Source organism: Abramis brama, assembly GCF_963993115.1.
Source record: "Abramis brama genome assembly, chromosome: 11".
NCBI lineage: Eukaryota > Metazoa > Chordata > Actinopteri > Cypriniformes > Leuciscidae > Abramis > Abramis brama.
The window spans coordinates 33,578,872-33,603,211 of NC_139973.1; the positions used below are offsets into that span (position 1 = coordinate 33,578,872).

The 24,340-nt window shown below is 38.5% G+C and overlaps 2 protein-coding genes across 5 annotated transcripts; both read left to right on the forward strand.

The window, feature by feature from the left end:
• Nucleotides 1-513: 513 nt before the first annotated feature.
• On the forward strand, nt 514-9,757 carry chrna1 (cholinergic receptor, nicotinic, alpha 1 (muscle)). Its single transcript, XM_084129877.1, has 9 exons — nt 514-690; nt 2,095-2,237; nt 2,369-2,413; nt 3,605-3,714; nt 3,867-4,062; nt 4,414-4,651; nt 6,480-6,703; nt 8,581-8,820; nt 9,011-9,757. The coding sequence occupies exons 1-9, from the start codon at nt 645-647 to the stop codon at nt 9,137-9,139; spliced, it is 1,371 nt and encodes a 456-aa protein (XP_083986003.1). The 5' UTR covers nt 514-644; the 3' UTR covers nt 9,140-9,757.
• A 321-nt stretch (nt 9,758-10,078) lies between these two features.
• wipf1b (WAS/WASL interacting protein family, member 1b) lies at nt 10,079-24,053 on the forward strand. Of its 4 annotated transcripts, none has more exons than XM_084129873.1 (9): nt 10,098-10,217; nt 10,466-10,542; nt 17,339-17,424; nt 17,980-18,109; nt 18,374-18,526; nt 19,140-19,892; nt 19,986-20,198; nt 21,330-21,443; nt 21,638-24,053. In XM_084129873.1, the coding sequence occupies exons 3-9, from the start codon at nt 17,374-17,376 to the stop codon at nt 21,688-21,690; spliced, it is 1,467 nt and encodes a 488-aa protein (XP_083985999.1). In that variant the 5' UTR covers nt 10,098-10,217; nt 10,466-10,542; nt 17,339-17,373; the 3' UTR covers nt 21,691-24,053. The 4 variants fall into 4 exon arrangements, with proteins under 4 accessions (XP_083986002.1, XP_083985999.1, XP_083986000.1 ...); XM_084129874.1 differs by having other exon boundaries at nt 10,200-10,217; nt 10,469-10,542; XM_084129876.1 differs by lacking the exon at nt 10,466-10,542 and having other exon boundaries at nt 10,079-10,217.
• The last annotated feature ends 287 nt before the right edge of the window (nt 24,054-24,340 follow it).

The window sequence follows — 24,340 nt, forward strand, 5'->3', positions numbered from 1 at the left end:
ATGAAGATGCATGTCATTTGCAAATTTCAAGCTATTTTGGGAGTGTTTTAAAATTTTAAGTAATTCATGTCAACCATTTATAGTGCCATAATTTGTTACAGAATGTCTCAGAGCTTACACATTACTTGGTTTACCAGAAATCTAAATGATAATCCTTAAACTTTATTTAGTTTGTCTCTTGTAGGTTATAAAATGTATTTGATGTATCAATATAGAAAATTATTGTGCAATAATTAGGTTTCTGAGTATAAAGAATTAAATGCACAAAAGCATCAGTAAATGTTGCTTAACATATTTGTAGCATCTGCAAGGGGGCTACAGGGGACGTATTTTAGACTTTTAATTATTATTACGGTGACAACAATCGGTTTAGATGAACTGAAATGGTTACATTAAGACATTTGATAGTTATGTGAAACCGTAAACGCGTAGCGCTTTAAGTTTAAACCAAGCACGCACGTGCAGCAATGTTTGTCTCGCGCTGACTCTGACAGCTGCCAGCGCGCGCCACATGCGTGTTTAACAATAGTGCAACTCTCACACACGCAGAGTTGAGCTACAGTCAGGACGCACAGACAACTGTAGCTGTGCTCTTATAGATTATTTCCTTCAGGCGACTACACGGGCTTTCTCATAGCAAGGAGATGAATAACTTTATACTGATTTTGCAATTTTTGCCTTTTCTATTTGGTGAGTAACCACCTTTTCTTTTAGATTCTTGTATGGGGAACCTGCCCTATTAAATAGACGACAAAGTAATTAAAATGACCATGAGTTATAATACATTGATAAAGGCTTTAGTTTAGCTCTATCTATGCTATTATGGAGAAGAATAGTGTACTTAGAAATAACCTCTGACGACTACGAAAGCGGATAATTGTTTAGCTATTTCACCCAAGCTTTTGTTGGAAACCGATACAGGTTCATTTCCATAGCGATACGTTATGCTAAAATGATTTCGTTTTTAAACACTTTTAAAAGTTTTCTATGCTTCTCTGTATGGTATGCAATGCATACAACGCGTTCCGTTTGATTGACAGGTGCAAGTGCGCGGCCTGCCGGCGTCATTCAGGTGGTTTGTGGGTGATATGAGATCAGTGTGTCAGAGGGCAATTTTGTGCTATTTGCTAACAAATATTAGCATCTCGTCTATCTCTCTTTACATTTTCTGTTTCTTTTATGCTTAATCTCTTAGCTGAGGCTGAAGTCAAGGTTCTGCTCATCAGGGCGAAGTGATACTGGCTTAAACTTAAACCGGAAAAGCTCCTTGTTTGAAGTTTATCTGAAATACTGTAAATGTACACTGTAAATGGACCCAAACGTTCACTCGTTTACCTGACTGTACACTTCTAATATGCATATTTGTAAAACAATGCAAATCAATCAAATATTGCAAAAGAAATGGTAACATTTTCTAATTAAATTATATGGAAATGTGGGAAATTATTTAGGCTACTTAATTATTCCTCCCAAAAAATGGCTCAGAGATGTATAAGAAACAAAACATCATAATTTCAACAAACCAGTGATACCCAGTTATCTGAATAAATTGCTTATTTGCCTGCAGAATTTCTGCATTACTTCCGTTAGTTCTGGTTATAAAAGAATAGCCACCAAATTACTCAGACATTAGTGTGTCTTAGTGTCAGTGTGTGTCCTTGTGTGTGTGGTCTGGTAAACCCTATGGGGACAAAATGTCCCCAAAAAGATGGCAATATCTAAAAAACCTTGTCCTTGTGGGAACATTGTTTGGACCCCATGAGGAAAACAGCTTATAAATCATACTAAATTATATTTTTTGGAAACATCAAAATGTAGAAAGTTTTCTGTGATGGTAGGGCAAGGATTAGGGGACAGAATATACAGTTTGTACAGTATAAAAATCATTATGTCTATTGAGTCCCCGTAAAACATGAAAACACAACGTGTGTGTGTGTATGTCATATGCAGTTGCTTGAGTCCTTCAACTTTAATCCTGTGTGCTGTTTAGGATGGATGTGTGTGTGTGTGTTTGTGTTTGTTTGTGAGTAAGAAGAGTAGGGTGATAACTTATTCTCACAGGGCATCGAAGTAGTGTGTGTGCTTGTGTTGCAGGACCAGCACTGTGCTCGGAAGATGAAACAAGATTAGTAAAGACTCTGTTTACCGGATATAACAAGGTTGTTCGTCCTGTCAGCCATTTTAAGGATCCAGTAGTGGTTACTGTTGGACTACAACTCATTCAGCTTATCAGCGTGGTAAATTCTGTTCATTTTTATTTCTTGTATTCTAATTAAAGTTGTATTATTATGATTAAAAGTTTACATTGCAAAACCATATACTTTTTCTTTTCTCTTACCCTCCATACCTACCTTTTCTTTTTTTACAGGATGAAGTTAATCAGATTGTCTCCAGTAATGTACGGCTAAAGCAGGTGTGGGTTTGAGCTGTTGTTTCAGTTCCTGTGTGCTGCTATCAAAGTAGATATCAAAACGTTTACTTCTGTACATTCTGTACTATAACATTTAATGTGCCAAATACTTGGGTCACTTGAAATCAGTCAAAAAATGTCCAGGTCACATTTCAACTTCAAATTATAAGAAACAAATTTGAAATCATATTTTGCATGAAGAAAACCCCATTATTTTTATGTTAAAACCGCTAAATCTCTTTACTGCAATGTGCCTGGTATTGTCTTTCTTTTTAATGATGATTCTAATTACATTCTGCAACGATTTATTTTGATTGAATTAAACTAAGTTAATTTTTAAAGAATAAAAGGCAGTACAACATATGCTGCCTGCCATAAAGTCACCCTAAGATCAAAATACTCAATTCTTTTGGAGAATTGCAGTGTTTATTATAAATTATTTATCTATGCACACCATTATTTCTTTTAGAAAAATCATGTGCCCTCATGATCTTTAAAGTCAGCATAAAACTGACTGTTTTTCTCCCCTGTTGTGAAGTATATCAGAGTGAAACAGGTTCTCAAACAAGAAAAAATGCAGAACAGGACTTGATTTTATCCAACAGGAATTGATTGGATTGCTGGATGGTTGTGGTATGCCATTGCTGTGATCTCGTTACTGACAGGTTGCCCGGCCCTTGCACACAAAAAAACACGTAATCAGAGAAGAGACGAGATCTTACTGCAAGAGGGAGGGGGAGTTATTTTGATTATTATGAAGGAGCATGAAATAAAAAAAAGCTATAGTGATGTGCATGGATAAATAATTTATAATAAATACTGCAATATTCCATAAAAAATAAGAACTGTCAAGTTTGATTTCATGGTGAATTTAATCAAAATAAATTCCCCTCCTCCTTATAACAACATCTATCCTCTGACAACGTTCAATGGAACAATAACCTCTCCATTTCTGCAACCTGTCACTCACATGAGAACACAGCAATAGCAAACCACTACCATCCAATTAATTCTCAATGGACAAAATCAGGTCCCGTCCTACATTTTTTCTCTCATTTGTAAACCTGTTTCATACGTCAGAATAGGGAAGAATATGATTGCAACTTCTGTTTCATGCCGACTTTTAAAATTACATTACCCATGTGGATACAGCCAGGAGTTGTATTCATCTTTTTCTCCTTTTCTCATGTTCAGCAATGGAAGGATGTGAATCTGCAGTGGAATCCTGATGACTATGGTGGCATCAGGAAGATCAGAATTCCCTCCACTGACATTTGGAAACCCGATTTAGTGCTTTATAACAAGTATGAGTCACTTTGTCCTGTTGGCTTTCACCCATTGCATATATTTATCTGAGTGCATTTATGCTAGTGTGAGACTATCAGGTAAAATAAATTAATTGAAATGACTGTGCATATACCTGGTCTGATATATTTCTTAATTTGTGTATGTGCAGTGCTGATGGAGACTTTGCCATCGTCCATGAGACAAAGGTCATGTTGGAGCACACGGGTATGATAACATGGACTCCCCCAGCAATCTTTAAGAGCTACTGTGAGATCGTGGTCCTTCACTTTCCCTTCGACCTGCAGAACTGCAGCATGAAACTTGGAACGTGGACCTATGATGGCAACCTTGTTATCATCAACCCAGTAACTATAACACACACATGATCACCAATCATCATGACCATCAGGATATAGTATCCATCTTGTTTTTAATGCAAGCGCAGGTACGGCCATATGTAACTTAAATGTGTAAGGCTGGTATTTGTTATAATATTATTTCATTTGATTATCATAATCATAAACACACTGGCTTGTACTGCAAATTGTTTTACTGTGCACTTTGTTATTCTTCTAGTTAGTGGCTAATGAATAGGAAGTCTCGCACATTCACAGAAAATTGCTTGCTTCCGCACTGCAAAATAAGCTGGATAAATGACTGTACATCGCTTATTGTATGAACCAGGATATAAATGCATCTTTTTGTGTATGTGTAAGGACAGCGACAGACCAGACCTCAGTAATTTCATGGAGAGCGGGGAGTGGGTGATGAAGGATTACAGGAACTGGAAACACTGGGTGTATTATGCTTGCTGTCCAGATACACCCTACCTCGACATCACTTATCACTTCCTCCTGCTCCGCCTCCCGCTCTACTTCATCGTGAACGTCATCATCCCCTGCATGCTGTTCTCCTTCCTCACTGGGCTTGTGTTCTACCTGCCCACAGACTCTGGTAACTCGCTGTGTGTTTTTGTGAGTGTACATGTGTGCTGGGGTATGACCAAAATCTTATTTCATAGTTTATTTTGAATTCATTATATCATATTAACTTGAATTATTTTTTGCTGGAAATATATTTAAATATATAAATAACCATGGGGTAATGCCTATTTTTTTAATAATCCAATAAATAAAGGAGGCCATATTATGCCCTTTTACAAAGGCTTGATTTTAGGGTCTGCTAGAATAGGTTTTCATGGTTAAAAGTTCAAAACACATTATTTTTCACATATTTTACATTAATGCAGCACCTCTTTCCCCAGTCTGTCAGTAACACTCTGTTTAGTTCCTGTCTCTATTAAGCCCCTCCTTCTGAAAAGTGAAATTTGCTCTGATTGGTCGCCTGGACTAGTGTGTTGTGATTGGTCAACCACTTCGAGCGTGTTTCGGAAATGTCACGCCCCTTACCGTAATCGCTTTTTTCCACACACTACACAGCTCAACTCAACTAGGCCTCGCCCCTTTTTTTGAGTACGTCTTGGGCGGGAATTAAGTGTCACTGGCCCACCGGTGGGCCCAAAGCCATTACATATTTAAAACAGTAATATCCTATACTAAACCTAAACTAATCTTGACAAACTATATATCATTTAAAAGCTTACAATCTCTAGTTTGCATATTTGGTTTGATTTTCAAAATAAATTACAGAGGAGCCGTAATTTATCAATTTGCAACAAGAATATTTTTATATTCCTAAGGTGTGTTCAGACCTTTATTTTGAAATAGCAATGAACATGAAAAATCATGAAAGAATGGTAGAAACCTCAGTTTGTTTTCATGCCAAGAGTTCAAAAGATAGCATCCATTCAATTATTTTAGAAAAAAGGGTCTGAAAATGTTTTAAATATAAAGAAAAAAATAATAGATTCACCATTTGTGACGTGGCAGCGAGCTATAGAGCACATACGTGTTCTTTTTATGTGTTTCTTAGAGGTTGAATTCATATCAAAATCTGCCAAACTTCCCATATTACTTCTGAATAGAATGTCTACTTCATAAATTGTATGAAAATTGTGGAAATAATGGTTCAGATCACTCAAACCACATATGGAAATGGAGGCGCCTTTATATGGGCAGTAATGGAGTCTGGTTGTCACCTAGTGAAAAAGTTTGGTACTGCGCCCAAACAAAATCTTACTGAAAGCTCATTTTTTGAGATATCAACCTAAATTTTGAAACACAACTTGTTCAGATTTTTGATTTTTTTTTGCAGTTTTAGAGTCGCCTAGGTTTTAAAAATATATATTTTATATAAAATATAAATAATTATTTTTTTTACATTGTACCTTTCCATAAACTCAAACTTCAATAACTTTTTTTCTGTTTCACTTTAATTTATTTCACTTTTACAAAAATCTGCCAAATGTCTTCTTTAAAACAAGACCAATTGTACGTCTATACTCCAAAGCATTCTTTAATTACAACCATTTAAGTTCGAAATGTGCATTTTCATGTCTACTCAAAAAAAGGGGGGTGACACTTAACAGGTTAAATATTGTGACGTGTACGTTCCCTGAAGGAAACGAGAAACTACAATCAAGGCGTTTCAGGGAGATCAAAAACATACTGATATAGAGAATAACTCCCGCTGGAGTGGAATTTGTGTTGTAACTTTGCAGACCTTTTTCATGCTCAAACAGCAACATTACACACTAAAGAAAGTTGAAAATGTAAAAAAACATGACTGGTCCTTGTTAAGTATATTACAAATGACAGGTACTTAGAGCTTGATGGACGTTTTGAACTTCACTAGTTTTTGTCTTGTCTTGTGTTGCGTGCAGGTGAGAAGATGACCCTCAGCATCTCTGTCCTGCTTTCTCTGACTGTGTTCTTGCTGGTGATTGTTGAGTTGATCCCCTCCACGTCCAGTGCCGTTCCACTCATCGGCAAATACATGCTCTTCACCATGATCTTTGTCATTGCTTCTATCATCATCACTGTGATTGTCATCAACACACACCACCGCTCCCCCAGCACACACACCATGCCTGCCTGGGTCCGCAAAGTACGTATGTCAAAATAATGCCAATATCATACACTAGAGTTGCGTTGGGTGAGGTAAATTAAGAGCGATCTGCTGTGACGTCACAATCATGGTGCATTGTGGTCTATGGATGTGCCTGAAGTGTACATGTTGAGTAGACTCGCTCCCTCTGTCAAAATCGAGGGGTCAAGAGTCTGGCCAAATAAACTTCCATCGTCCACTTGACGAAGTTGAACGTGCTTCAAAATGGAGGTGGGGATTCCCTCGAGGGGAAGTGCTTAGGGAAGTTTGCGAGTGTATGTCTAAAAGTGGAGTTAAACGCAGCCTAGTACGCCTAGTGAGACCTTGATTAGCTGGTTGAGGTGGTTAATTGTGGTTGGAGCTAAACTTTGCAGGACAGTGGCCCTCCAGGACTGAGGACACCCCTGATCTAGTATACAGTAACTGTATAAGCTAAAACAGTTTATCATTAAGTTCACATGTAGTATAGTTCACAGTATAGTTGGAATACAAAAGAAAAACTTTGATGCAAACTAAGTGTGTACTCAAAATGTACTACTGTTACACTTAAAGTACACTTAACAGTTTAATTTCTTAAACTAAAATAAGGGCCAATTTAAGTTCCAAAATGTATTGAAATACTACACTCACAAGTATACTTCTAGTACATTGATTTTACCTGTTACATAAGTATACTTGGAAAATACTTACTTTTTACTTTGACAGTTATTTTTACATGGGAAAAAAACAAAACTTTTTTGGAAGTTAAATTCAAAATCCAGTTGTTGTTGTTTTTTTTAAAGTGGACTCTCAACCAGAGGCATGAGTTGAGAGTCATTATTTTTGCAGTCCCATTTGGTGCTGCTAGTGAAGTACAATTTTTACTTGTTTCTAAACTTTACATATACACTCACCTAAAGGATTATTAGGAACACCTGTTCAATTTCTCATTAATGAAATTATCTAATCAACCAATCACATGGCAGTTGCTTCAATGCATTTAGGGGTGTGGTCCTGGTCAAGACAATCTCCTGAACTCCAAACTGAATGTCAGAATGGGAAAGAAAGGTGATTTAAGCAATTTTGAGCGTGGCATGGTTGTTGGTGCCAGACGGGCCGGTCTGAGTATTTCACAATCTGCTCAGTTACTGGGATTTTCACGCACAACCATTTCTAGGGTTTACAAAGAATGGTGTGAAAAGGGAAAAACATCCAGTATGCAGCAGTCCTGTGGGCGAAAATGCCTTGTTGATGCTAGAGGTCAGAGGAGAATGGGCCGACTGATTCAAGCTGATAGAAGAGCAACTTTGACTGAAATAACCACTCGTTACAACCGAGATATGCAGCAAAGCATTTGTGAAGCCACAACACGCACAACCTTGAGGCGGATGGGCTACAACAGCAGAAGACCCCACCGGGTACCACTCATCTCCACTACAAATAGGAAAAAGAGGCTACAATTTGCACGAGCTCACCAAAATTGGACAGTTGAAGACTGGAAAAATGTTGCCTGCTCTGATGAGTCTCGATTTCTGTTGAGACATTCAGATGGTAGAGTCAGAATTTGGCGTAAACAGAATGAGAACATGGATCCATCATGCCTTGTTACCACTGTGCAGGCTGGTGGTGGTGGTATAATGGTGTGGGGGATGTTTTCTTGGCACACTTTAGGCCCCTTAGTGCCAATTGGGCATCGTTTAAATGCCACGGCCTACCTGAGCATTGAATTAAGAACACGTAGAATTAAGGCAGTTCTGAAGGTGAAAGGGGGTCAAACACAGTATTAGTATGGTGTTCCTAATAATCCTTTAGGTGAGTGTATTTGTGGGAATTTTTGCCCACTTTGAGCTATTGATAAACCTGTTTATATTCTCATCAGGGATGCCTCTGTTTTACAGATCTTCATAGACACCATTCCAAACCTGATGTTTTTCTCCACCATGAAGAGACCATCCCAGGAACGACAGGAAAAGCATCTCTTTCCTGCCGATTTTGACATCTCTGACATCTCAGGGAAGCCCATGCCAGCCTCTGTCACTTACCACTCTCCCATAACCAAAAATCCTGATGTACGTAGTGCCATCGAGGGTGTTAAATACATCGCAGACACCATGAAAAGCGACGAGGAGTCCAACAACGTGAGAATTCATCTCCATCATTTTATGCTCTATCCATAATGCTTTCTTTCTCCTTCATTTTACCCCCTAGCTTTCACAACTTTTGTTCTTCCAGGCACTTTTGCAATTCTTTGAACAGAAGTTGTAAAGTACTTACTCAAGCTTCCTCTTCATCTGACTACTGTGTCTTTCACTCTGTCTGTTCATTTAGGCCGCAGAGGAATGGAAGTTTGTCGCTATGGTCTTGGATCACATTCTTCTATGCGTGTTCATGGCGGTGTGTATTATTGGCACTTTAGGGGTGTTTGCCGGACGCCTGATCGAGCTCAGCATGCTGTGAGAGTCCAAAGGCCCAACTGAAGCCAGGGACTGGAGTGACTGAACTCTCTGCTGAGCTGTAGCAAAGAGGCTCAAAGAGGAACAGTGTGCTTAGACAACAACTGGAAAATAAAACACACACCACTTGTTTCTCTTTATTTAAAGTATATCTGTTATAACAGTTGCTCCGTCCCTCAGAATGTCAGTACACTGTTCTTGTTTATCTTGACAAAATTAAGCACAGATGCAGAGAAACATGAGAACTCGTGGCATTTATTTTACGTAGGAGTGTATTATATTTTATTCTGTTTATTTTATATGTTTGATTTGTTTCAAAATGTTTTTATTTTTCTTGGTTTGTGTTTTCCGTGGTAACCAATGTACTTGAATGGCTTGATATTTAAAGAGAGAAAAGGATATTAAAAGAAAAACTGTTTTTGAGTGTATATAACTACTCATTAAAAAAAAAAAAAAACCTAAGTAGCAAACAAATGGTTGATGATATTGCTGTTTTTATTTGGTCTGATTATTATACGTTTCTTTTTAGTTTGAAAATGTTTTTGATTATGCATAAAGGCCTGACTGAAAAATTAAACATTTGTCTTTGAATGCATCATAAACTTCTCTGTCTAAAACTATTAAAATAAGTGTACGTTTTCTTTCTTTAATTAATTTTGGTTCAGCAACGGTTTTATGTTCCAGGCATCTCTATCTGTAGCACACTGTTTTTTTTTTTCTCTCACAGTGACCAGAAATCAAAATCAAATTTTTCAAATTAAAACACTTTATTGTCTATCCCCACAGGGTAGAAAATTGTCTTTAGACAAAAATATTGCATAAATCCCACACACACACCAAAAAAAAAAAAAAAAAAAACTTAGAGGTTATCTATTTTAATCTGATTGGCATGTCTGTTACTTCCACATTCACACTGAGCTCAGCTTTTCTATTACACAGTCTACTCTACAGAGTTTGACAGATGTTTGTTTGCGCTCAGCTCGAGGCAGTCGCACACATCTGGAAACGTTGTATCACAGACGAATGTCCCGGATAAAGAAAACGAAGAGAGTCTGTTGTGTTGGTGGAGGAAGAAAAACTGGGTAAAGACAATTTCCAAGACATCACGTTTTTTTCTAAACATTGAGCTGTACTTCCCTCATCCAAAGAGATGTGATACTGATGAGACGTACTGAATTGTTGCATGCAGTATTAAAGCGATACTGTTATTCCAGTGAATATGATGGGGTTGTAGGCTGCACGCGCAGGGCGGAAACAGTGGGGAGAAGTTGTGAGTGTTTTCTGCCATGAAGGAGTGGCCCAAAACTTGAGTTCCTCTGTGTTTGTGTAGTAGATGCTTCATGATGATGATCGTTGCTGCATTTGTTTCGTAAGCGGAGGACGCGGAGAAAAAGACTCAAACCACCGGTGAGTGTTTATGCAGCATGTTGCTTTCTAAAAACGCGCGATTTAGATCTAATTTATGATTTGATCTCGCCGTGATTTATTTATTGTCGCAAACTTGCAAGTATTGTGTGGGTTTTCATTAAGTTTTCAGTTTTTTTATCCACAAAAGCACAAACGTTGCCAACTTTTAGAGGAAGTCTCCCCCACAGGGTTGCCAGTTTGAGCGTGTATATGTGGCAGGAAAAATAAGAAACATTTTTTTCTGTAGTTTAGAGACACAACACATCTAAAGTTTTGTCTTTCAACCAAATTCCACTGGTTTTTATGAAGGACATGTCATTTCACAATTACTCCAAATCTGGTTGTTGCTGTTGTTGGTGCAGACGGTTTCTGATTAGTGAAAGACTCGTTTTTTTGAGCCGGATCTTTTCAGTGAATCGGTTAAAATCGGGCCGAGCGATTTGTTCACCAATGCTCGGCTCGATTCCCAAGAACCGGTTAATGAGTTTATAATAAGAGGAATATTTGGAGTGAGCTTTGGATTTCACTTATAGGGTGATAAGTTGCTGTAATTGAGGAATTTCAGAGGAGTTACAAATAACTGGAAATAGGTTTTCAACTTGCATGAAAGTTATATCAAAACACGTAGGCTACAAGTTGGTTTTAAACCATTTTATAAAAACGTGGAGAAACGTTTTCAGCCAAAGGAGGTAAATTAGTTTTAATATTGTGTAATGTAAATAACATTTTATTAACTAAATAATGACTTTTGTGCGACTTTTGACTCCAACAACCAGCTTAGGCTATTAATAGGCAACAAATTTAATCGAAATTAAAAATGAATGTAAAATAAATAAATGTAAGTGTATAGAAAGTTAGAAACCACATACAGTATGACAAAAGAATAGTCGAATCGTTTTTTTTGTAACCGGTTCTTTAACAAATGAACTGTTCAAAAGAATCGATTCGTGGACATGAGTCGGACTTCTGTGAGCATGTGTTTCTAATTGAAAGGCCATGGGGTCTCCACAGTGAGATACAATGCAAGTCATATGCTCTTCCCCTTCCTTTTTTTCTTTCAGTTTTTTTAATTCCTTTCTTCTTGTGAATTAAAGACCACATTATTTTGCGCTGTCAATGTCCCAAAGGTTTTCAAGCACAGTATTCTTTTATTTTTGCTTTATTCATTCCTTTTAAATTGGTTACCTCAAAGCTCTTCGTTTATGTGTTAGTTGGCTTGGGATTGTGTGGATTTGTGTGTTTATTGATGTAGAATTGTCTTGTAAAACAAATTAGGGATGTCAAGGTCAGTGTGTCTGACAAATTACTGCCATGAAAATGCTTTGATCATTGAAAAGCTGAGAAATGTAGCTTTCAAGTGAGATTTCTTTCTTGCATTAAAGACTTGTATTAGACAATGATGTCAATGTCAGGCCATGCTCTTGATTTTTTTTCATGTGGTTTTAAGCAAGTGTGAAATGTGACACTATTAAGCCACTGTTTAAAATCACAGTGAGTTGCTGTTGAGGCTGTGAATTTAAGTGTGCAGTTTTTAGTGCGAACTTAAGTTGGAACGAGTAATTTTAGGCTTCATAAGTCACACAAATATAGTTCTTTCTCTGCATTAACTTCCTCTCTATGACTGTCATAACTTCTACTTCTCTCTTGTCTGGTGGTTTAGTGTTCTATCTAACCAGCCATTCAAAGAGAGTCAGAAATCATGTGACGGGATCTGAGATCATTCATTAGCTACAGGCTTGCATGTAGCCAGAGGTGTCAACATTATGCTGAGTTTCAGAAAGGAAGTGGACAATAAAGTGATGGAAAGACAGAATAAGAGACAGTGGGCACATTATTTGCTGGAGCATGCTCGCATTATGCTAGCTGAGCATTCGTAAGCTGCTTTTTTGCTTTTGATGTGGAATTGTAAGCAAGCATTGCTTCTTGCAAATCACTGAAATTCTGCTTTACAACTTGACTTGACACTTTCAAATGAACTAATGCATGGTTCTCTGTGGGTGGCCCCTTCCTGCCTGATTCTGCATGTCTTATGTAGCAGGTTGTGGTTGAATGACTCCAACCATCTCTTCAGTTCTGCCTTGAGTTAACATTATTTAGAGAGGTCTGGATATCTTGAATTTAACCTTTAATTGTTGACATTGGCCTTACTTTTGGATTCCATAATTCAGGGTCTTTGGCTGCATCCCAATAGAGTGCCAGCCAACTTTTTCAGCTGCCTTGGTTCCGGAAGTATTTTTCCCACAGAAATTTATTTTTTATTTTTTTAAAGTCTTTGGTAAAGCCATGAAGCAAGCCAACCAGCTACGAGGTGAATCACAACATTACAAACTTTGAAAATTGGACAAAACAACAAAGGTACAAGACTGTAAAGCCGGCATGAAGCAGAAGTTGTCTTTTTGTTCCCTATTGTCACGTATATCCGAGTGAAACTGCTTATTGTACATTATTTTGATTAAAGTTTACAAGGGCACATGAATAAAAAAATGATGTGCACAGATAAATCATTTATAATACTTCAATATTCCATAAAAAAATTTGATTTCATGGTGACTTTCACATAAAGAACTATGAAGCATTGTGAATGACAAATTAAAAAACGAGAGATAAATTAAAAAAACTATTGATTTAAAGAGGGTATATAGAAACAACATATTTTACATTTATTGCAAAATATGCATATAATTACAAATATTTGAGTAATTTGAGAGAGTAGGGGAGACTGTCCCTATCATGTCAATTGCAGGGCTTCATGGGAGTGGGTGGGCCATAAAGAGTTCTTTTGACACAATTAGCTTGTTTTGATTGTCTGATTGGGGAAATTTCTCTGCAGAATCATGGGTTAATTCGTTTCTCACCAGGAATTCCTCTGTTATTATTATTGAAAAAATAATTTGAAAATAATGAAGACAAAAGCATATACCATTGATTAACAAACCTCATAGCTCACAGTATTGTTCAAAATCAGTTCCCCTATGGAGAAAAAAAAGAATAGATTTTTGACTTGAACCCGACTGTTGCTCCTAAATTTCTTGGACAACCTGGAAGGCTAATTTGGCATGGGTTCCTTCTGGAATTTCCTCTGTGTTTTTAGAAAATTGTTTTCATGTTTTGCTCTACAATATAAAGTACACAGTTGTTAACAAGCTGCTACAGAAGGACACACTAATCTCACATACTATTTAGAACACACAGTATGCCAGATGGGATGCAGGGTTGACTCTCTTGACCGTTGCAGAGGTGAAATGCATTATGGGCTTGCATAAGACAGTGGCACACTAAAACACACACTTGGCATAGACTAATTCCAAAAAGAACATAATGTCTAGCCAAAGTCCCTGTTTTCAACATGATGACATTTCAGACTGCTGGATGTAGAGCACCATCCGGACAGTGCAGCCGTCGGGTGTGTATAGCATCACATTCTCCATAGTCTCTCTCTCAAGACACTGGAATGTAAATATAGTCCGTTTCCAGGAAACTTTTACTGTGCACCTCTTCTCTTCTCATCTCTTCTTCACTACATTTATCCTCCTCTCATACCCTTTCCTCTTGTTCGTTCTCCCCTGTCATTTCTACTTTTTTGCACTAATTTGCACCCCTCGTAAATCATAAGCGGCAGATCTTCCCGATCGGTTAGGTGAGGTGCAGCTAAAAGTTGAACACAATGGGTGCTTCTCAATACTCAAATTGATGCTTCCACCGTCCTCCAGCCCGTGACCCGGAAACCGATTGAACTCAACCATTTTGAAGGACATTTCAATTCTCTAATTGCACCTCGAGAAGACGAGGAACGAGGGCTGCATCCGAAAACTGATAAATGCTGCCTTCGGAGAACGCATTCCAAGGTCGGAAGGCATCAAGGCACGTCCGAATGAAATGTTAGTTTCCATTCCTGTCTCCTGAGATACCTTCATCTGATCGATTTTTGAAGGAAGCATAGATGGATCCTTCGCTGCCTTTGATATCCCACAATCCTGTGCTTTCCATTCAGTTGAGCTAGAAAAATAAATAAGACATCTGAAAGTTGCGGCTGGTTGTCAGTTGTAAATGTACATTTTTGATCACGGTTTCCACCTATGATGTCATGTCTAGCGAGAAGTTACTATTGTAGTAATTTAATATTTTCTTAGTTTTCACCAAAGCTCGCTCTATTTTGCTGTAGATCATTAAACTGTTACGCTTCCTCAGAAGTCTGTCCGAAATCAGTTTCGTGAGGTACCTTCATCAGGCAGCGAGGCAACAAGTCAACTGCCTAAGGTTTCGGACGCAGCCGAGGGGTGTGGAAGCTGTGTGCAAGGGAAGCGAAGATACACAGGTGTATCCTTCCGAGGAAAGGAAGCGTGGAAAGGAAATGAGGATACACAAAAAGAAATGAGAAGCACCCACTCTTTTCAAACAGGCTGTCTAAACACTCCCTCCTTTGGTTGTAAAATCAAAAAGCCCTGCCTGTGTTTGTCTGGGGTGTGTTACCTGTACAGCAAATTAACTCGCTGCTTAACAACCATAGTATGTTGCATCACTGGTGAATTTAACTGATTAGTCTCGACTGTTTCCCAAAACTGTAGTAACATGGCTGCACTGCCATCTTTGTTCAACAACGCTGATTCAACAAAAAACTGAATAACGACATCGCGCAAAGGTGGTGGAGGAATAACTTTTGCCAACTGATTGATTTGAGATTCATGAACAACAGAAAGCTGTTCATTTTATAACTGCAGTACTTCACTATTTTTGTTCCCCTTCACTGCTGTTTATGAATGTTCATTGGAACTCGGAACTCAGTGTTTTAGGAAATACTGAATCCTTGAACTGTGTCGTTACGACTGAACTTGTGACCATAGTTGTCAAACGATTCTTTTGAGAAGAGCACCCCTGGTCAGGATTCTCAAACAAACAGATATTCAAGTACAGTGACATTATAAATCTAATCAGCATGGCTCATGAATATTAAATAGGCGATGTAGCGTTCGACTCTGTAGTCCTAAGTTAACTGATTTTTGTAATGTAAGGTAGGTATGTAAGTTTTTACTGCCAATGGAATGGCAGAATCATCAGCTTGGTCATTTTACATTTACCTTTTTTTTCCTTCCTACCACAGCCAAGCAAAATTAAGCTTTTAAAATCCAATGATTATTTCCCCCAAAAATGTTGTGGGGTATAGGGGAACTCAAACAATTCTAGAAGTGATTATAAATGATTGTTACACTCCACTTAGTAGTGGCTGAATTTTAGTGTCATCAACAAGGACCCAAATTAGTCCTGATATGATCAGCCTAACTAAAATACACATAATTGTTTATGAAGATGATATGCGTGCCTGCATTCTTTTTTTGTGCACACCATCAGGGTTTGCTCACTTCACAGTGAACCAAACTGACCGGATGTCTGCTTACCTAGAGAATAGAGAGAGGGAGAGGGTGTGAGAGAGGAAGTGAAAGAGCGGAGGAGAGAGAAATGAAGTAGTGTGATGTGGCTGTTTGTAAGACGAGATATCTTGATGATGAAAGAGCAGATGTTTTAAGAGCTTGTGAGTATGTTTCCATGTTTGTGTGTCCACTTGTTTTCTTTGAGTCTCATCTGTGTTCACACTTCTGGATTTAAACCTTTTATTGTTTCTTAGCTATCTTTGTCTGGACATTATGAACCCATGTGGATGTGTGTTTATGAAAGAGAGAATGAGAAGTGAGAGGTATATTGCCTGTAGCTCTTCCTGTTTATGATCTCTTCCGGAAGTCAGCAGAAAGGGCTTTTCATCGAACTTGCACATGAATTCAGTGGAAAAAAACAGTTTGTAAATGTTGGCATTAAGAAAGAATGTGATATTTATTACTGTATTAGTTGTATATGTGAGTGTGTGAGAGAGTGTTATGAGAACTGGTCTATTACAGTATGCTTTCTGCATCTCAGAAATTACCTTCTTCTTTTGTTATGGCTTTTCCCACATGTTGTCATCACATGCACAACAAGGGATCTTGGTGTATAGCACAATGGGGTATTTCAAGACTTGCAAACCCATTCAAAACTTTGTGGCAATGTGAGACCACTGTATAAGGGTCATGTGGTCTGTTTAGAAGCAGTGATTTGGTGAATTGCTCAGGCTGGTTTTTTTCTTTTTCTTTTTAACCTGAAAAGTGTGGTGAAGTTTCAGATGTTGCTAATTGTGCTACAGTTGGGTTTCCTGTTTATGGTGTTCAAGCACCAATACAAAGGTCAAAGATAATGGGCTTAATGACAAATATAAGTGTCACCATGAAATCATAATGAACAATTCATGTTTTTTTTGTTTTTTTTTTATAGAATATTGCAGAATTTATTATTATAAATTATTTGTCCTATTTAATTATTTATTTTTCATTTTCTCCCCTTGTAATCTTTAATCAAAATCACTTCCCCTCCCACTTGCAGCGACATCTCTTCTCTGATGATCCATCAATTCTCGATAGACAAAATCAAGTCATGCCCTACATTTCTTCTTGCTTGAGAAGCCGCTTCATTCAGATATATCACAATAGTGAAGGAAAGACTATCGCAACTTCTGTTTCATGCCAACTTTAATCTAGTTTAGAAAACTTAGTTAAGTGCCAGCGATCTTAGAAATGTAGACTTTGTATTCATGTTGGTTTCGTATGGTTTTGAAAAACTTAAATTCTGTGCTACATTAAATGAAAAGTTTAAATTGAATTGCTCTAATGATGTCATATGGTGCGACCATAAAATAAAAAGTAATAAAAAATTTTGAATATATTTTTGTATAAACGTGTTTTTTTAAGTACTTTTTTTTCTGTCTTTTTGTCAGGTCTCAGTAAGAGGAGGTGACACCAAGGAGAAAACATGCCGGTACCTCCTCCACCTCCCCCTCCCCCACCCCCCACCTTCTCTCAGGTACAAACAAACAATCACGCATACTGGACTGGAATACGCTACGCAACTTTTTAAGATCTGAGACTTTTAAACATCAGGCATTATATACTTGCCGACTTTAAAATGGTTACAGATACAAACTGGCCATTATACACTAAACAACCAAGGATCACACACTAACAGACTTTCAAAACGTTCTGAACACAACAAACTCATACAGAAACATGCTCCTCATTGCTAAGAGATGCATGACAAATGAAAACAATGTGTGATTTAAAACTGGCTCAAAATATCAAACATGTTTCATATCTTCCAGATGAATCAAATAATAGTCTGAAGCTAAACAAATTTGAGTCTGTAGTCATACACTACGCAATTTGTTCTGCTTACAAATCTGTAAATCTGCAGACTGGATTTGACTTTCATCAGCAAGTATCAACTTTTCCAGCCAGCAAATTGGGGCAAAAATCTGGGAAAATGTTGTGTGGTGTATTCCAGATTTTAGTGGAGTAGGCATGAGGCATCAATGTTTTAATGATTTCTACAGAAAATATCTATGCTTGTTTTTGCTCACAGGCAAACATTGAGAAGCCTGTCTTGAATAAATCGGAGGAGAAGGGCAGGAATGCTCTACTGTCGGACATCAGCAAAGGAGCCAGGCTGAAGAAAACGGTTACTAATGACCGTAGTGCCCCCGTATTCGAAAGTAAGATCCTGCATCTTATGGAGTTACACTAAGTTCTTGTACCAAAACAGCCAGAATTAAATGTTATAAATTATAACATGTATAACTATATTTAAACAGGTTTTCTTTTCTACTGTACCTTTAAAACTCCTATGTAAATTACCTTTGTGATGATTGGCTAACTTTTTTTTTTTTTTACAAATCATATGAGTAGAAGTAGCAACGCTTACTTGTTACAGGTTTGCTCTCCAGTCCAAAATATTAAACACATCTTTGTTTTAACAGAACCCAAAGCTGGTGGGGGTGGAGGAGGAGGTGGGCCTGGAGGAGGAGGTGGCGTAGGGGGAGGGTTTGGAGGTGGGAGTGGGGGTGGAGCTCCAGGTGGTCTGGGAGGACTTTTCCAGGGGGGCATGCCAAAGCTACGCTCTACTCGAGATGGTGAGAACGCACAAATATTTAAACATTGTGTTCTTTGTACTGGCTGGTTCCTTCACCCTCATTAGGGATTGACTGATATATAAATCTTGTCCAACACCATTATGTTATGGCTGATAACGACATGGTTGCTGATGTTATAACTCATGACGGTTTCATCAATTTTTCTAGTGGTCACACAAAAGCTCCAATATAGAATTTGACATTAAATAATATTTGTAATATACAATTTATTGAAAATTGTAAAAATACAGCAGCCGCACACTCAAACACTGTGCAAAATCAATTTATTAGCAAGCTTTCGGTCTTGCGACCTTCTTCAGGCAGAAGAAGAAGAAGAACCCTGAAGAAGGTCGCAAGACTGAAAGCTTGCTAATAAATTTATTTTGCACAGTGTTTGAGTGTGCGGCTGCTGTATTTTTACAATTTTCAATGATGATTTAGTTTAGCAGCACCTCACTACAAGACTTTTTTTGACGGATGAGCGGTGGCTTTTTCTATAATATACAATTTATGAAACACAATGTAATATTTCCTTCAGAAAAGGGTGTATATATATAAAAGAACTTCACAATTATATTATATTATCTCTTAGATTATTTGGTCTCTGTTTCAGACTCTAGTTGTGTCAGGCCTCCGGTTCTTCCACCTGGTGCTCGTAGCACTGGTCCACGGCCCTTTGGAGGAGGATCTGGCCCTGGCCCTCGTCCGCCTTTACAACGAAGTGAATCCGTTGACCCCCCGCGCCCACGGATGACCCCACCCCGTCCTGAAACACCTGGAGGGCCTCCACCACCTCTTCCAAGTGCCCCACGCCCCTTTCAGAGTGGCGCACAGAGCAGGGGACCACCCTCACTTCCAGGGACTCCCCGCCTGGGTTCTGCCCCGACACCTCCACCTCCAAACCCCCCTGGACGGCAACCTGCACCTCCACCGGTGCCAGGTGGATTTGGTCGTCCTCCTTCAATTCCTTCGCCCTCTGTTGGTCATGCCGGACGACCCCCTCCTCCCCCTGCACCTGGTCGAGGTGATGACCGTCCTCCACCTGTTCCCCCTGTAAATCGTTCTTCTTTGCCTCTCACTCGGGACAGCCCGCCCCCTCCACCTCCTCCATCAGCAATTAATAAACCAACTCCTCCTCCGACTCCTGCTCCCGCCTCTTTGCGGGCACCTGTAAGTGCTGCACCTCCACTCCCGCCAGGACGGCCAAGCTCGCTTTCTCCCGATGAGCATACGCCACGCCTTCCCGAGCGGAACCTGTCACTTGGCACGCATCCTCCTGCCCCTCCGCCTGGGCGATCCGGACCCCTTCCTCCACCTCCTTCTGAGAGACCGCCTGCATTGGGTAGGAATACAGGTGGACGAACAGGTAAACGAGGAGTGGCTAGTTGTTGCAGAAAGATTTGGAAATCACCTGTTTGATCATTTGATCATTAATGTGTTTTTGTGTTTTTGTCCACAGGTCCTCTTCCACCTCCTCCTCCTTCTGGTCGTCCAGGAGGAGGAGGAAGTGTGAGGTCATCACCAGCCCCTCCTCCGCCAAACAGACCAGGTGTTGAGCCTCACCGTGGTGGCAGTAGACCACCACTCCCACCAGACAGACCCTCCTCTGGACCTCTGCCCCCTCCTCCCCCACCTATGGGCAATGGATACCACAATCAAGGGCATAATATAGGTAGTGTGACATTCATATGCTTGCTTAAGTTCACCAAGAACAATTGTAATGTATTTTAGTGTTTTTCATTGGTACAACTTACCAGAAGGTAAAAGTACACTACTCCCATTTGCTTGTTGAACTTTTGGTCTTAAAACCATTGACATTAATAAGTAATTGTTCCTTTCTTTTCTACACTCTTCAGGGAAGGTTGTCTAATAGATGTTGGAAGGTAGCTTTGAGGATTTGTTCCCATTCAGACATTTGAGCCTCAGTTAGGATGTTGGATATTGGGCATTGGAGTCTGGCTTGCAGTCCCTGTTCTAAATCATCCCAAAGCTGTTCGGATCTGGGTTTTGTGCAGACTAGTTAGGTTCTTTCACACTTTACTGGTGGCATCATATGACAGTACCACGCTCTAAACTGTTAATTTCAAGGGGGCACTTACTTTTGGCCATGTAATGTAATAGACCAGTATTGCTGCCAGGTTCATCACTTGTTGAGGTCTTCTCAAACATTTCCGTTGTGGTCTTTGCTATTTGCAGCGCGTTTCTGTATTTGTTTGCATTGTGAGTATTTTCAGCACACGTGTTGTCAATCTGATGATGTTTCCTTAATTTGCTGGTGTTTTTTTCTATTTGCATGTGTTTTCTTCAGTTGCAGTGTGTTGAGCTCTCTCGGCCTCCATAGTTGTTGTTCCATAGCCTGTTTCTTTTTTTAATAATGAAACAAAGGCCCGGAGCAGTGGTGTTGCCATCTTGTGGACAAACCAATAAGTGCAAAAAAATTCAAGGTGCATGTGTGATCTAAGCTTAAAGTATGCAGTTAAAAAACCAGTCTGCGCATGTTCAGTGCGTACATACTATGTATGTATCATGATGATGAAATTTACATCACGCACAGTGTATGCATACACACTTAATGTACGTGGAAAGCCAAAGTATACTTCAGGGCTTAACTTACCAAGAACTTTATCAGCTTAACTGACAGCATGTCACCCATCTATGCTGTCTATAGATTGTGTTTTGATCCCAGCATATTCCTTGAAGTTACAATTTATTTCTATTTAGCTCTAAATAACACTGAAAGTAACTTGGATTTGTAGATTATGTTGCAGATTAATTGTGTGTGCGTTTGATTTATTTCTCCAAGATGAGTGGGAATCACGCTTCACGTTTCGACCTGTATCAGACCTTCCACCCCCAGAGCCCTACATTCCCTGTCAGAAGACCTATCCTAGCAAACTGGCCAGGAACGAAAGCCGAGGTAACCAATCACAGCCGTGTTTTCTCATCTTTTGCATTTTTGTTGCTATGCACATAGACAAAACTGACCCACAGCTGTCGCTTCCACATGCCAATGAATACTTTGAATAACATTCAGTCCTTTCAGCACAATCATGGTCTTACCCATTTGTTTATGTGCCTTTGTGTGTGTTTGTATATTTCTGTCTGTTTCAGGTTCAGGAAAGAAAGAGCGAGGTGCACCTCCCCTCCCCCCCATACCTAGGTGAAAGAAACCGTTTTCTCAGGGCCTGACAATCCTTCCTTTACCCAATTATCTTGTTTTCTCTGGTACTGTCTGTTTATGATATTTTTCAACCAGAGTAGTTCATTAAAATATCAACAAAACAAAAAAAGGATAAAATAACCATAAAAAACAGCACATGGTGTTCTATTATAGAAAACATATATTTTATAGCATTTAGTTTTTTTGTTTTATAGATTATTAAATATTTGCTATTATGACTGTCAAGTAAAGAGCTCTACAGTGATACTACAGCTAAGTTTGACTTTATTTTTGAGGACTTTTTTTGAGCAAGATGAATTGTTGCAGCAGTTTATTGCCCTTTAGGAGAGTGTTGGATGTTTCAGTTGTTTGTCTGTCACTTCTACTTCATCAGAGTTTGCTAGACACTCCTCGATGTAATTATATTTTAAGAAGGAATGCAACAGTCAGTTTTATGCCTCTCATTAAAGGGATAGTTCACCCAAAAATTTTAATTGTCATTAATTGCTTACCCTCATGTCGTTCAAAACCCGTAAGACTTTCGTTCATCTTCGGAACACAAATTTAGATCTTTTTGTTGAAATCTGAGAGCTTTCTGTCCCTCCATTGACAGCTATGCAACTGACACTTTGATGCTTCAAAAAGTTTACAAAGAGATTGTAAAACTAATCCATATGAATTGAGCATAGTCTTTTCTGTAGAGACCCGATCGCTTTATTTGATGAACAGATTTAATTTAGTCTTTTATTCACATATAGACATTGATCAGTGAACATCGACAGAAGTTCAACCAAACCTGCTTGATGCGCGAGAACAAATCTCTTGTGGAAGCTCAAACGTCCATAAACAAGAATGAACCTCATTGGTTCTCACACGTCAAGCGAACATCCTTGAGCTTCTGTTTACCACAACTGATGTGTGAGTTGATGAATGTTTATATCTGAATAAAAGCCTAAATTCAATCTGTTCATCATATAAAGTGATCATGTCTCTTCAGAAAATTTGGACTAAACCGCTCAATTCATATGGATTAGTTTTACGATCTCTTTATGAACTTTTTGAAGCCTCAAAGTGGTAGATGTCAATGGAGGGACAGAAAGCTCTCAGATTTCATCAGAAAGATCCTCATTTGTGTTCTGAAGATGAATGAAAGTCTTGTGTGTTTGAACTGACATGAGGGTGAGTAATTAATGACAGAATTTTAATTTTTGGGTGACTATCAATTTAAACCCTTGGTAACTTTGGTGAGTTTTGGCACCCCCTACCTTCCTGTTTTCATACAACACAGTAGTAATGTAGCGTTGATGTTTCAAAGGTAGATTGTAAGGTGACTAGAACAATATCAGACTGAAATTAAATGAATGTGTTTGCTTTAGTACCATTGTGTGTGCATGTGTATGTGGTGATAAGGGCCAACACATTATAAAGAATGTGGAATGTTCTCCAGTGTGCAGAGCTGCAGTCTGTCAGGACTCTGTTAATCCTGTAGCATGTATGGATGGTACTTTCACCAGATTTGTTCACATATGCAGTGCCTGATGTAAAAATAAAAGGACTGAGTTTATGGGGAAATGTGGATGTCCTTTATTAAAGGCTCTTTAAGTCAACCCCCATTTAAACAAGTCTGAGAGCTTATGTTGAATAGGACTAATCTTTAAATGAAAAATGATTTGCCTTAAAATCCCATAAAAGTGTGTTTCTATGTATCATGGGATTCTATCTGTGTTGAAGTAAGACAAAAGGCCAAAACTGTGTTTAAGAAGTGTTATATTTTATGATATATGTATGCACTTGCTTGTTTTGTTGATATTAGCTCAGTATTATGTTGCCTTATGTATGGTTTCTCAGACATGTAGACGTGCCTGTCAGGAAGTGTACTGTTTGGTTTGACTAAAGCGCTTTACTAAAGTCATCAATAAGTGTATCAATCTTTGAATTACAATGTCAATGTAATGGCTTGGTTTATGCTGCCTTATGTTTGTTTACATAAAGAAGAGTTGCAAAAGCCTTCTAATGAAACATTAAAAGGAAAATTACATTTAAGTGATGTATGCAAAACAGCATAACCCCTGAAGCATCTTGAATTAGACGGAGAGGAGACGGATGATTGCACAGCCAAAAAGAAACAACAATTTGCCACCAACCTTATTAGTAATAGCCTACTATGGCCTCTCATTTTTTTATGTTCTGTTTGCACCCCGTTTATGATATTGTGTTGTGACCAGATGCGTAATGTGGTACTTTATATGTTCTCTTTGTGCCTGTAGTTGCACATTTAAGTTTCATGCAACATATGTTGCTATTGTCTTTTGCTATTCTGGTGTGCCAAACTATGTTGTTTTCTAAATAAACATGCGCTAGACGCTGTATTTTGCTTTTCATTTAAATAATTGTGTATTTCTGTGCTTTTCAGTTCTTATAAAGCTCTTGTTGCGCTTTCAGTGGGCAACTTTTTTTTTTGTATTTTCAATGCACTTGTATTTTATTTTTGTTGATTTATCATAAATTAATAAATAAATGAAAGGAAACCTACTGTGTTTTAAAGTGAAAAATAGACCATGATATGGTTGTCTCCCGACATTTTCCGTCTTTACTAATATTAGAGGCAATATGACGCCCATCCACCAGCGCGCATGACGGTGGCCAATCACACG